The sequence below is a fragment of the Cyrtonyx montezumae genome, unplaced genomic scaffold (assembly GCF_038088225.1).
Source record: "Cyrtonyx montezumae isolate F1298 unplaced genomic scaffold, pur_monq_1.0 scaffold_10, whole genome shotgun sequence".
Lineage (NCBI taxonomy): Eukaryota > Metazoa > Chordata > Aves > Galliformes > Odontophoridae > Cyrtonyx > Cyrtonyx montezumae.
In genome coordinates, this window is record NW_027071826.1 from 54,302,796 (window position 1) to 54,316,731 (window position 13,936).

At 35.2% G+C, this 13,936-nt stretch overlaps 2 protein-coding genes across 4 annotated transcripts in view; both read left to right on the forward strand.

The window, feature by feature from the left end:
- ANO5 (anoctamin 5) overlaps positions 1-1,885 on the forward strand; it is a 704,596-nt gene extending 702,711 nt beyond the window's left edge. For all 3 annotated transcript variants that reach the window (XM_065755422.1, XM_065755423.1, XM_065755424.1), the window contains one exon: positions 1,875-1,885. The gene's annotated coding sequence lies outside the window, so the exon portion shown is untranslated. The remainder of the gene's footprint in view (positions 1-1,874) is intronic.
- GAS2 (growth arrest specific 2) overlaps positions 1-13,936 on the forward strand; it is a 75,807-nt gene that overhangs the window by 21,678 nt on the left and 40,193 nt on the right. Inside the window, exons 3-4 of the mRNA XM_065755427.1 lie at positions 3,891-4,032; positions 13,476-13,539. Coding sequence (XP_065611499.1) covers positions 3,891-4,032; positions 13,476-13,539 — 206 coding nt within the window. The remainder of the gene's footprint in view (positions 1-3,890; positions 4,033-13,475; positions 13,540-13,936) is intronic.

Sequence of the window (13,936 nt, forward strand, 5' to 3'; positions counted from 1 at the left end):
TGAAATCCCTTATTCAAAGAAGGGGGCATGGTTAGGAATGTTAGAAATGTGACTCAAATCTGCTTTTAAGAGTGTGTTTTTCCTCATTTTGGAAATACACTTGAAAAATACATTTTTTTCTATGCAATTTCAGAGCATCAGTGTAAGAGAGTCCCTTTGGGGTTTAGAAGTGAACCTGACAGCATTTTTCCAGGATTGAATCATATATTTCACTCATACTTTCACATCCTGCATTAAACCACATGCGTGCACATCAACAAGACAAGATTGTAGAAGGAGTGTAACTGGGGAACTGTTTTGGTGATATTTGGTAGGAGTAATTGCAGCCACTGCTGTTTCAAAGTAACAGTGGTTATACTACACTATGTCAACAAAAGTCAGTTTTGCCATATGGAGACCTAATTACTTCGGAATGATCTGTTAGAGTGCACTTTTGAGATCCTCAGGTTGTTTCTACAAATTGGTAAAGAATACTTGCGTATGAAAGCTTTCTTAAATAAGAGCTTACATATGTTTTAGGTTGAAAATTATGGTGGTAGTTATGGAATTATTAAAAAAAACAAGGCTTCTATTTGAAAGGTGGCAGGGAGATTTATTAGGTGATAAGAAAATATGAACATTTCTCTGTGATTAACTTGGTCATGCTGTTGTTGAATTGAAGAGGGCATTTGGTGTTTTCTTCAGCTCCTAGTGTTGTGGGAAGTAGTATTGCACAGAATGCTATATGTTAGTGAGATTAGGCAATGCTGGGTATATTGGTCTGTGTTATCTTGCTGTCATTTTATGGAATAAATATAATTTTTTTCTTCAATGATGCAAGTTTTTCACCTTTTACGGTCAGTACATCTTGTTTTTATGTTTGAGTATTTGTCGCTTTCACTTGGAAGGCCTGTTAACCAGATGTCTTGTCTGTTACTCTGGCAGTAGAGAATATCATGGTTTTGTTACCTAAGCATGATAAATGTGCCTCGATTCTCTTACTATTGGCTGTCAGTAGCTGCAATTGTAAAAACATTATATCTAAAAGACTTAGAAGTATCTTAATTGTCAAGTAACTGTTATTAGGTCCATGAATGTCTAGATTTCACAGCGATATTAGGTTTGGCGATGTGATTAAAGGTCTGTCTTACTTGCTCAAGTATAGATGTGTTATTTATGGATAGTCATTAAGTAAGGTTTTACATAGTTTATTTACTCACTATAACTGCATAGATTACTGATGCATAAACCATCTATTCTGAGCAGCCTATATTGAAGGCATTTCTACATGCAATCATTGTGATGCATCTAAATCTGAGGATTTCAAGTGTTATTTAGAATGAAATTTCTTCCTGCATTGTTAATAATGGGGAGAAATGGTGATCCAGGGGATACCTTCCTGCCAGGCATTGCAAGCATTCATAACTGCAGCCAATAAGAAAGGCAGCATCATCTGCCTGGCCATCCCCTTGGCCCTTGCTGTTCTTGTGCTGCTGAGGGCATCCCCAAGGAACAGCTCCTGAGCCCAGGTCAGCACAGCTTACTGGCTCTTGCCCCACGTGCTCTGAGCTGAGGAATGCAGGTTGCTTTTGCCCACAGTGGGTCCAACTCTCCTTTGATTTGTCTGGCACCTGCCAGCCGCATAGCATACTAGTTGTTTGCTTTTGTGTTATTTTTTTTTATCCCTCCTCCTAGTTTAAATTCTCTGAAATAACATGAAAGTTTTACCACAGACTTCCAGAGCGCTTTTAACGTGTCCCAAAAGAATAAAGGTTGCTTCCTGGGAGATATGCAGGATAAAATCAATGAAGAAACAGAATTGGCTGAGCTGGTACTGGAGAATTGAGTGAAAGGAAACAAATCTGCTATGATTTCACCCATAGCATCCTTCTGAGCTGTTCATGGCTTTATGAGCAGTTTTTGCCTTGGAGAAGACTAGCTAGTTTTCTGCAAAGAAGAGCATCAAGTAACTCTCAAAGGACTGTGGAAAATCCAGCAGTGGGCTGAGCTTGGAGGCAGTGAAATTTGATAATGCAAGTGTGTTTGCAGAGGAAAACTAGGTGAGGCTTCATCTTCTTTCTGTGCCCTCTGGAGTAGTGAATACACAAGTCTGCAAGTGCCAGGAATGCTGGAACAGGCTTCTATCATTTTGTTCCTGTCCCAGCACTGTTAATTTCTTATAAAGTCATCCAGGATTTGAGATTTAAATTGGATGTAGTCATTCAAAAATTCCAAGACACGTAAATTGATCAGATATAGTCTGTTTGACATCTTTACATTGGCCTGTTTACTCAGTTTATTCAGCATTCATGTATTACAGTGTTCATGTATTACACCACAAAGACCCTGTGGTCCAAGAGTAGGTATTGTGATAAGATAATTACATTTTTTATATTAATTAATATTATATTGCTCTTTTTTAAACTATCACATAAAACTGCTCAGTTTCTTTGTTAGTACTCCATAGGCAAGTATTCATATCTTCTTAGTTTGAAACAAAAGCATTATTATTGTGAAGCAAGGAAATTAATGTGAAATTGTACAGTTGGAATCAGAATTATTAGGAGGTGAGAGCTGCATAGTTATCTGAGCAATAGACCTAAACTCTTATAAGGCATGTGTATATCTTTGTGTATATCTTTAATCTCGCTTTTAAGGCAATTTCTCAAATCAGCATAATTTTAATTACAAAAAAAAAAGTGTGTATATGTATTCTACTTTTACTGTTGTGGTTGCACCTCTAAGATAACGCAAATCTGCATCTCTTTTTAAGTACTAAGTCTTTTAGGACTGACATGAGTAGAATACTAGCAGCTCTCATAAAGGTACGCCAACTCCTGTGTTCCTCTTCCTTTCCAGCATTTCCAGGAATTATTCTGGATCTTTAAACACCAGAATTTAGACATAGATCCAGGAACTAGCAGATGCACATTTTCAGTTTCCTACCTTCTTTGCTCACTTGTCATTGAGTAACTACTGACTCCAGAACAGAAGGAAATGTTTCATAAATCAGCGTAATAGAAAAGCAGCGCATGAAAATCAACATGGAGCTGAATTCCTGTATGATTTAAAATGTCTAAAGTTACATAGTAGTAATCTATCATTCTTTCTACATTTCATTGCAAGAGAGGGCTGTTTTTTATTTTTGGAGAAGTCTTAAATGAAAACTAAATTCTGAACTGTTCTTAGAATGTGTCCCAGTAAAAATACCAAAGTGAGCAACAAGTTTGCTGTGATAGTTACTGTTGTGTTCAGGAATTATGTATTGTGGCAATAGCAGCTCCTCTGATATCTCAGCTATGCAGATGTGAGAGCCTATCACTCTCTCAGGCTTCGATCTTGTAGCAATTAGGCTACATTTATGTGTTGAGTAGAGTGGGCTTGAATGTTGTTGGGAACTGTCATTATTTCCTTCATATTTACGGTCTTTCGTCCTTCAGACTTTAAATTGTACATTGTTACCCAGCTAGGGGAAAAGATTTTCAAAACACTTCTAATGTGGAAACCTAAAGCTAGATCTCAAGTTTTCCACAGTTTTGGTAATGTTGGAAATATTCCTCAAATCTTTCTTTCTAAAATTACGCCTTTGTTCTATATTTTTTTTAATTCAAACTGAACTGAACCAAGCATTAAATCCCAAAGTTGTAGCTGCTAATATTCTTTACTTAAGAAAGGAGAAAAAAAAAAAGGTTGCTAATACCAATTCCGTTCTAAATTCTGCATCATGTGACCAGTCACAATATTTTTGAAGCATTTCCATGTGTGACAGCTTTTTACCATTAAATTACCTTCTCCTGTTTTTTTTTTTTTTGTGTAGAGCTTGTGAAGTACAAGATATGTTGGTGATACATTGATTTCATAATACTTTATTTTATTTAGTAACAGGTATTAATTAATTTCTGTTTTTTCAGACCTTACCAGTACGGAAGATTCCGTGCAAAGCCAATGCACCTTCAGGATCTTTTTTTGCACGGGACAACACAGCAAACTTCTTATCCTGGTGCAGAGATGTGGGGGTGGATGATACCTGCCTGTTTGAATCAGAAGGTTTGGGTATGTATTTATTTACACAGTAGTTACTAAAGAGCTCATTGCCTGTATTTTGCTTTAATTCGGAGAATGGCTCTTCTAATAGATTACAATTCCAAATCTGAGCTGAATTAAATGAAGTATCCATCAAGTTAAAATTCATTTAATTCAATTTTAAGAGGACCTTAAATAAAACAAAACTCTTGCAATGTTTTCTTACATACAAATGATTTTTACTCTACACACCCACTTTTCTGATCATGGAATGTTCCTCAGTTCAGTGGCTGTAGAAGTCCTTTCCTATTTTAGAAGTGTAGAATACAAGTGCATTCTCAGTTTTTGCTACAGATATTTAGCTGTTAGCAGATTCTCTGTATTGCTCAGGAAGCAAGAAATTAGGATTTTGTTCTGTGTCCTATGCAGACCTTCTTTCCAGCTGATTCCTGTGTGCAGCTCAGGACAGAAGTTATCCAGCACCAGTGCTTCAGGGAGTTCCATCAAAAAAACTCACCATTTTAGGAAACAATTCTTGCAAAAATGTATTTTTCTTTTTTTTAACTTTTCCCTGTTCAAAGAAAAGCTTATGACTCTTACTTCAAGATGTAGTTTGACGTATTATGCCAATAGAATCAAATGTGTGTTTATTATCTGAACTCAGACAAAATTGTGAAGTAGCTGTAATGATAATCTACTCAGTTTCTATGGAGGTTAAATGAACACATTTTACTTTATTAAACTGATTTTGTTTGATTCTCAAAAGGCCTTTGACTGCCCAACTGAATTACTTCTCTGTGTTGCCTCTGACCTGTTCTCCTTCTTTACCATCTTTGTCTTCTAGCACAACTGTTTCCATAATTTTTTTCATGTATCTGTTCCTTTATTGGATTTTTTTAAGTATTATATTGTCAGGAGAAAATGCGTGTGAGAGAAGAATTTGGTATTAAAGAAATGACAAACAGTACTGAGCATGTATGTATTTGTGTTGTTAATTAAGTCCCCAAGATGATATATTTCCGGCATGTGGTTGATCGTGTGAAAGACAAACAACAATGGTACTTAAAAAGTATTGAAATGATGGAGATATTGAGCACTACCGAGTGTTACAAACTCAGGAAGAAATGAAGCACACGCTTCCAATGACTTAAAATTTGTAAAACCACCTCTAGTTAATCCAGCACCTAGATGAATTTAGACTTGGTATTACTGTGGTGAACTCAGCAGTTTTAAACTGCTATTGAAGCCATGATATTGTGCAATTGAGTGTATATTTACAATGAATTTCTTGTGCACTGCTAAAAAATCGTATCTTATTTAGAGATGAAATCAGCAAAGCTTAAATAACCTAATTCCTTGTACAAGTTAATTTTACATGTACTTCTACACATACTCACAGCTTTGATAGCCAAAGGATAACACTGAATGCAAACACACCTGGAAGGCTGGTGCTAAAGATCACTTCAGCTTTCAGAAAATTGGAAAGAAATGTGCCCAAACTAGATGTGGGTCTAATAGGTTGGTTTGATTACTGACTTATTTGCCTCAGTGACTGAATAACATGTTTTTGCTGCTCTGTTTTACTATCATGCAAACTGCATGTTGAAAAGATTTACGGTGTTCTAAATGAAATTAGAACTTGATAATGGTTTGACCTATTTTCCTTAAATTGACAGGTAGTGACCAAGCTGATTCCAAACAAGATAAAAATAGAAGTTTGTTCTCCCTCAGCTGGAGATAGAACGTGGAAAAGTTAATTTGGCTTGAGTAATATTTTCATTACTACATTAGGAATAACAATGAATCATAACCTTTACTAATTGAAAGGTTTTGGGTTCTGCTTTCTCCCACAAATCACATTTCTCCTGCACAAGAAATAAAAATGCAGTATAAGTACTATAAAAGGTCCGGTTCAAAGTGGTGAAGAATGTATTAAAATGACATGAGAGTTCACACTGCCTCATGAGTAACTGCTGTATTTTTTTGACTGACAACCCTGAAATTGTGGTTACAAAGATGACAAATTTTTTTCTCTCTCCTTTATAGCTAATAAATAGTACTGATGATTCAAACCCATGTGATAAAGCAGATAGCTTTGAGAAACCTTTGTCAACTTGTGTTAATGTTTGTACTTGATTTGATTTTCATCCTCCTTCTTTACTCTATTCTGCCAGCTTTATGGAATGTAAATATCTCATTTATTTGCCTGTGGTGATATTTTCTTCGTGTCACTGTATCATATAAAATTTTTCCTGTAGCCTTTTCCCAGCAAATTTCCACCTTTATAATTTTAGAATTAGATGGAATATTGAATGCATTGAAACATTTGAATAATGGATTTTACAACATTAAATTTTGAGGAGTTCCAAGTGTATTCAGAAATCAGTAAGATTTGATGTGCTCTAAGAAAATATTGTTTACTTCTAATTCCCTAGAAATGTTCTCATTCTGATGAGACCTGTCGTCTTTGACGTTGTGTAGAAGTAACCACACATGCATCCAACACTCCCTTGATTTTAGCACTGAGATTGAAGTCATGTGAAGGTATTCCTCCATATGCAATGGAATGTTGTGAAACAAATGCTGTGCAGCACATAACTGAAAAAAAGCCTGTGGGCAGGAGGTGTTGATAGGAGTTTTGAGTGTTCCTTGAGTCTACCTTCTTGCAAATCTTAGTATTCTAGGGCTAATTCAGACTGTAAGGTGAGTAGACCTGCTTATGTCACTGTGTCCTTGCCTTATGTCACTGTGTCCTTGCCCATTGTTTGTGGATTGACTAAGTAATTTAATTAAGCTTAAGGAAAATGTTTTGTTGGATATGAATGACACGGCTGAAGTAGGAAAGAAAACAAAATCAGTTTTTCTTCAAAATAAATAGAAGAAAAAACATTGCATTTGTAAAGTTGGTAGATAGATATATACTTCCAAGAAACTTTTAATTGTTGGAGTTACTTTAAATATCTTCAAGGGTTTAGAACACAACTCAAAATTTTGAACATATTGTAATTGTTTTAACCTAGATTTCTCTTTAGCTGTCACCAGAAAATGTTTGGGTTTTCTTGTTTAGATTAAAATAGGTTGATAGGAGTCTGGATTTTGTGGAAGAATGGCTTTTCAATACCTGAGTATCTCTGGCAGGGAGTGGTGTCTTACTTCAGTACCTTTGTCTGAGTTTCCATTGAAATTGTGATATTTTTTTTTGTTTTTAAGGTCTTTGTAATAGATCTCTAATAATAAATACGAAAAATCACCTTTGATATTAATCAAGAAAATAAATCACTTTCAAAGCTGAGGCCTCAAATGTAACCCGCTTTTATAAATGCATTGCTCTTGTTTTCACTGTGTCATTAATAAGTCATACACTTTATGTTGAGAATTATGATGCTTTAACATAATTCAAAAGAAATCCATCTTATTGGAAGCATAGTAATACAATCAGAGATTAATTGTAGCAGTTTGTGTATTTTACACTTTGCAATTTATGGAGAGATGTGGGAAAAAAAACCCTCTAGCATCAGTGCATCTGCAGAGAAAAGATGGTTATTATGCCTTCTGGATAAGCCTCAAAAAAGAATTCACATCTTGAACTAATATACAATGCTGAATGTAGAGATATCTTGAATGCTGCAAGATAGAGAAGACAGGGAGACGCTTCCTGCACTCACTGACCATTTCAAGTGTTTTTTTTTTTTTTAATAATCAGTGTTTTTTATAGTTAGTGTACTTGAAGAAGGAATTAGTTTGGTTGGTATGGAAAACTATTGCCTGAATTAGAATTTGTAGCATCTGGTCAAATCTTGAGGCGCAGTCTTTGAAAAGAATTCTCAGTTGAAAATCAGGTGAAAAATCTATTCCAAAGCTAGGATGCAAAACTCCTTGTTGTCTAAGAAATGTAATACTGACTCTAACTCCTCTGTTTCCACCTAAGGATTCTGTAAGTGCCCTCTCTGTAGGTTTTAGGGCAGCAGATGCACACAGCTATGGTAATTCCAATTTATGGAAGCATTGTTGATGGAGGTACTTGTAATTATTATGCTTGAGCCTGAAGAGTGTAATACTTGAAAACTATTCTTGGCTGAGTAGTGAGAGTATTAAGATTTTTCTATGATTTCTTCAGTTAACTGAACTTAAAGCTGACATTATGAGCTCATCTTTGTTAACTGTGTTGTTGGATGATTGTAGGACTTGGAGCCAGTGAATACTCTGCATCTCTTCTATGATGAAGAGTCTACTCGGCAAGAAAAGGGTTTGCCACTGAGTGTGCCAGCATGCTAATGTGTGTCATTCGTTTTGGAAGTCGTTGGATATTGTATTAATGTTTTGTACTCATATATATTGTTACTGTGTGTGCAAACAGTGTGTGATGTAGGCTTTTTTTTGATGCAACTTTTAGCTTACATTTCAATTGACTGGTTCCTTGAGCAAAAGTGTATAATTCCTAAGTGGAAATCATGAACTTAAATGCAAGCACTTCTGACTTCCAGTCTAATATTGCTTTTTTTAATTTAAAAAAAGAAACAACAAAACTGCACATAATACTCAAATGTGTACTGATTAAAAGCATTACGTCTAGTGGCAAATGGTTTGCTTTATGGAAAATTTATACTTTATCTAATTTTTGTTGACCGTTCTTTCAATGACACATACACAATGTTATATCTTATGTAGTTGCATCAAAATAAGGCTTTGTCCCACCTTTCACTAGCATTTTACTAAACAACTCATACTACAATGGAATAACTGCGTTTTGAGGACTATAAAAGCATCCTGGACATTCTTGTTATTACTGTTGAATTAGCATCCTAGTTCAAGTAATTAGTGTTTAGATGATCTCTAGATTGATTTTTAGATGAACCTTGTACTATCCATAGTTTTACTGTTTGAAACTTTGTTCAGGGGATTCTGTAGCTGATAGTGTTGAAGTGGAGAGCAGGAAGAATGCAACTGCTTGATTTAAGTGTGCTATGCCACTGCTTTTGGCACAGAAGAAAGGATATCTTTGAAATCAATTGAACAGATAAATGTTATCAAAGGAAAAAAGTCAACAGGAAAAAAAAGAGCGACTACTGGAGGATCTGAAGGATGAAAGTATGAAAATACTCAAGGAGAAAATGAAAGAATAAGGATCAACCTTCTGAAAAGGCCTTTCTAGGCATTTATGGCATTTGGAAGTGTCATAATAAACATTAAACCTCTGTTTCTTAACATCTAGTGAGCTAGAAAATGCTTCAGAAGCAGAAATTATATTCATTTTTTTAATTCAGTTTTCTGAGATGGAGAAAAAGTATGCTTTTGTTGTTTTTTTCAATTTTATTCTAACCTGTTACGTGCCAAAGCTTGAAATTTAGCAGGCAGAGTTAAGAAGTTTGTTTCTTCATCACAAATGTACATTCTGCTGTTTTTTTGCTTCTTAAAACATTAAAAAAAACAACAATGAGACATCTAACCTCTTAGTCTTGGTACTCTTGGTTTAATTGTGCTCTGCAGTGATGTGCTGCTTCTGCATAGCACCTGGTGTGACAGCCACTGTTCCTCTGTGCTTTGGACTTCTGGTGGTGTCTGGAAAAGGGAGCAGTGGAAGATACAGAAATGCAAGGACCAAGATGTAGGGGAAAAAATGATGCAGTAGGAAGAAGATAAGAGCCTGTAAAATGAGAAATGGGCATCAATAAGAAACAAGAAGGAGGAAGCACGTAGGAAGATCAAGCCAGAGTGAAGCAGGGATAGAAGTTTGCTAGGAGCTGAAAAGCAAATACTGCTGAAAAAATGTTTTTGGAAGTAACTTGAAAAGATAAGGCAATGAGAGCAACAGATAGGTATTTTGCCAGGTTCTTTTGTTTCAAATACTTACATAAAATAAGTTGGATGCGCATACCTTGTTATTTTGATACCTCCACGTTTACCTTCTTCAAGCAAGTGGTGAGATTCTCTGGCAGGATGGCTGTTCGTTACATGCTCTCTGTTGACAATGGTTATTTACCTATGGTCATCTAATCAGATGAATCACCTCCCTCCTACTTGATGGATGAGGACTTGCAGGTGGTTTTCTAGAAATATTTTCTTCCATATGTGGCAGATTAAAAAAAAATACAGAGAATGGCATAAAAAGATAAATTAATGATGGAAAGTGAAGTACTTCAGCTGTAATTGAGGCTGAATCTACTACAGTAATTAGATTTCTCTACTGTTATGTCTTTGTGTGGTTGTTGGCTATTTTTCCCTAGAAGTGCATTTCTGTCTTTATATGGACCTTGCTATAACTGTATCTTGATATGGTAGGCTTCATGAAATCAAGCAATTTCTTATTGGCATGTTATTTTCTCCTCACTTGTTGCAAAAATCGAGAGGTGTGTGAAGAATGTCCTCCAGCATCTTGTATCAGTATTATGATGGTGTTAATGAATGGTATTGGAGACATGACTGTGACTCTACCATGTGGTTCCCACACACAGCAGGAGGATCTATATCAGACTTCGTAATGTGATCACTACTTGCATTGGCTTTGCTTTCATAAAAACTTTTCACTGTGAAATAAAAAAAAATACCATGGAGATCAGGTAATATGCATCTTTAAGTAGCACCTACATTAATGTCTATTTTTGTTTCTAAAACCTCTATTTCTAAATGTAGGATGGAGATAATAATACTTAGTTCACTTAGTGTAGGAGAGATCTTCATTTTCTTTGTCTTGAATACTTTACAGCGTATGTGAGCACTGTTGTGGAAAGGAAACATGCTGTAAACTTAAAATGACGTACAGCTATTTATGTGGTTATACACAGATGAAGATGATTTCTAAAAATTGTTTTTGGCTTTCAGTATTTACCATGTCTAACTGCCTATGAATTGCTGCCATCTCAAGAAAAGAAGTGTTGCTTCATAAACGGGTGTTTGTCATGTAGTATATCTGGGATTGAATAACTTGTCAAAAAGTTGAGATAATGCTTGTTACAAAAGAATAAGTACAAATGCAGATGCAAGTAATTAGAAAATGCTGGATGTAGTCTCCATAGACTATGTATATTCAAGATGAGTACTTGCAAATCAAGACACATAAAAGTTCTTATTTCAAAAAGCAGTAGTCTTGCTTGCTCAAAGTTACAATGGATGTTGGAACCCAGATAGGTATACAAATGCAGTCTTGTGTCCCTGTGACTTTCACTCTATTCTCCCAAGCACTCACTAGCAAGATGGCAGCATATTACATGGATGTGCTTTTGGAAAACAGCAAAAATTTTGTTTGGGGAATCTAAATTATTTCCAGTGGGTGTTGCAATATACAAAGTAACGTTTGTTTTTCTCTCAAGTACCCAAATGCACATGCTGGTATAGTCCTCAGGAATGCTAACATTTCCTTGTTAGAAGCACTGTCGCCCTGTTCTTACCACGTGATCAGATGCTTGTTTTTACGCTTGATTATTGCGTGCACAGATTTCCATCCTCTATGTTTTCACTGTTTCACTTTTTTTTTCAATGTGAAATGCATGAACTGTGTTGAGACTCTATTGATTTGGTTAAGAACTTGGGATTTTGACTGGGTAGAAGAGCTTTAAGTATCAGCATAAAAACATTACCTTTCCTTTTCAAATCTTCTTCCATTCAAACCATGAATCCTTTTGGAATGAGTATCACTCAAGGCTCTCTTTTTTCCACCTTCCAGAAGTTATTGAGGTGCATATGTATGTGAATTGCAATTCAGAAATGTGGGACTCCCAGTGGCTGTTCCGAAACTGGTTTACTCCACTTGCTGTTTCAGGGATGTCTTAGTTCTTCAAAGCAACTTTTATTTTGGGGTAGTTCTGACTGCTTTAGCATGCTTTTATAACCCAAATATATATATCTAGAGTCGTGAATGTAGCACTTCAAGAGTAGTGATTACTAGGGAAGATTAAATATTTTATAGAATTACTGAACTGTGCCAAGGGAAAATATTGAGAATAGCTGAATGCCCAAGTCTGCATCTTTTATGTTCTTCATCACAGATGACTGAAGGATGAAAAATAGCTTTCTTAGAGTATTGCTGTTTTAGTCTTCATGCTCTATAGTTTTACTTCAGGAAATATATTTGGGTGAAATTAGAGGTGAAGAATGCCTGTGTCTGCACTAGTAAAAGACTTAAGGGTGAGCATTCAATTCACATAACTTACCACAGATTTATTCAATTCAGAGGAGTGAGAAACTAAAGCTGTAGAAGCTGAAGGTCTGTGCGTGTGTAGGCATTGGTTGTTTAGAGGTACTTAACTCCAGATGCCATTTAGGTTTCATACAAACAATATAGGAGGAAGCAATGACTTCCAGTTTTAAGTAGATGTGGAACTATCTTTCTCTTTTTTTTTTTTGTTCATTCATTTCAGTTAGGTGAGTCATTAGAAAACCCAAATGTTTACACAGTAGATGCTTCAACATCTACTCGGTAAAAACAAATCAATTTTGTTGCTGAGTTGCTTTTTTTTTCCCCATGATTTGTATAGTGTTTAAGTCTTGGAGTTATTATGGAAATTTCTAGAACCTGAACTTTATCCAAGATGTGAGGGTTATTCTAAATTTATATAAATAGGTATTACCAAACAAGTGATGATAACTTATTCTTTTTTTAAATTATTTTATTGTTTTTAGTTTTTCTGTTGTTGTTCCTTACTTTTTTTTTTTTGGAGGGTGGGATGTTTGGAAAAGCTGAACATACAATTGAAGGCCTTTCTTCAAATGCTGATTGTTTTTTTACTTATATATTTTAGTAGACTTTTCTACAAAGCACTGACTATCTAATTAAAAAAAAATTAAGAGTTTTCTTGGACTATGGTGATATTCCAGGGTATGAAGTTCATGCTGAGTTGCAGCTGCTTCAACAGCTGTAAAGTTACAGGTGATGTGGAAAATCTAGGTGTAAAATCTTGTGTGTGTGTGTCTGTATATAAAGCAAGATTTTTGTGTGATTGTTTTCCTTATGACGAGCTGAATTCCTGAAGTACCCTTGTTTCGTATTTGGTATAAAAGGAGATGTATGAGAAATTCAGGACCAAAGTTATGGTGAGGTATATCTTTATTAATGATTTTTTTGTACTTTTTCTGACATAAACAGACAAAGAAAAATAATGATCTGAAGGATATGAATTATCTCAGTTTGTGAAAGGCTGAGATGAGGGCCATCATTTAATTATTAATTTCTTCTTCACCATTCTACTTTTTTCTGCTAGAGTTTTTGATTACTTACATATTGTTACAAACTGACTGCAGGATGCTAAGTAATTTTTCACCGATATTTTCCAAAATAAAGTATAATTAAATAGATACTTCCTAAATATATATTCTTGAGAATCATTCCTTGATCTTCTTACCTCAGTCAAATTCCACTTCTAGCTCAGGAAAAAATAACTTCTGTGTGCATCAGGAGTGTTTGAAGATTCAGTTGTGTTCATTATAATAATCTTTAAAATAGCTTTCATTTATTTTCCATCTTCATTTTGCTTTTCCAGTTCTTCACAAGCAGCCAAGAGAAGTGTGCCTTTGTTTGCTGGAACTTGGACGGATTGCAGCAAGGTAGGTGGAAATATTTAAAGAATGAAGAAATATTTACATTCTTGACAGCACTGCATATTGAGAGACTACCTAAATCAGCACATCTCAAACTAACCGTTATGCTTGTTAGATTCAAGAAGAATGTTTGACTTGATATCACTTGAGTCTATCTTTTGGGCAGTCATTAATGAGGATACTAGAATGTCTGTCTTCACTTTAGTGAAGGTATTTATTGTTCGTCCTTTTACTGGGAGAGGAAAGAGTAGAAAATTGCTTTCCAAATAAAGCTTTGAGCTGTTTGTCCTTCTGATCCTTCTGATAGTCGTGTTCTCTATAAACAACTGTGATTTAATTAACTTTGCTGATAATAAATTTATCTTCAGATGTCCTAAATCTGACCTAAGCAATGCTGACTCTT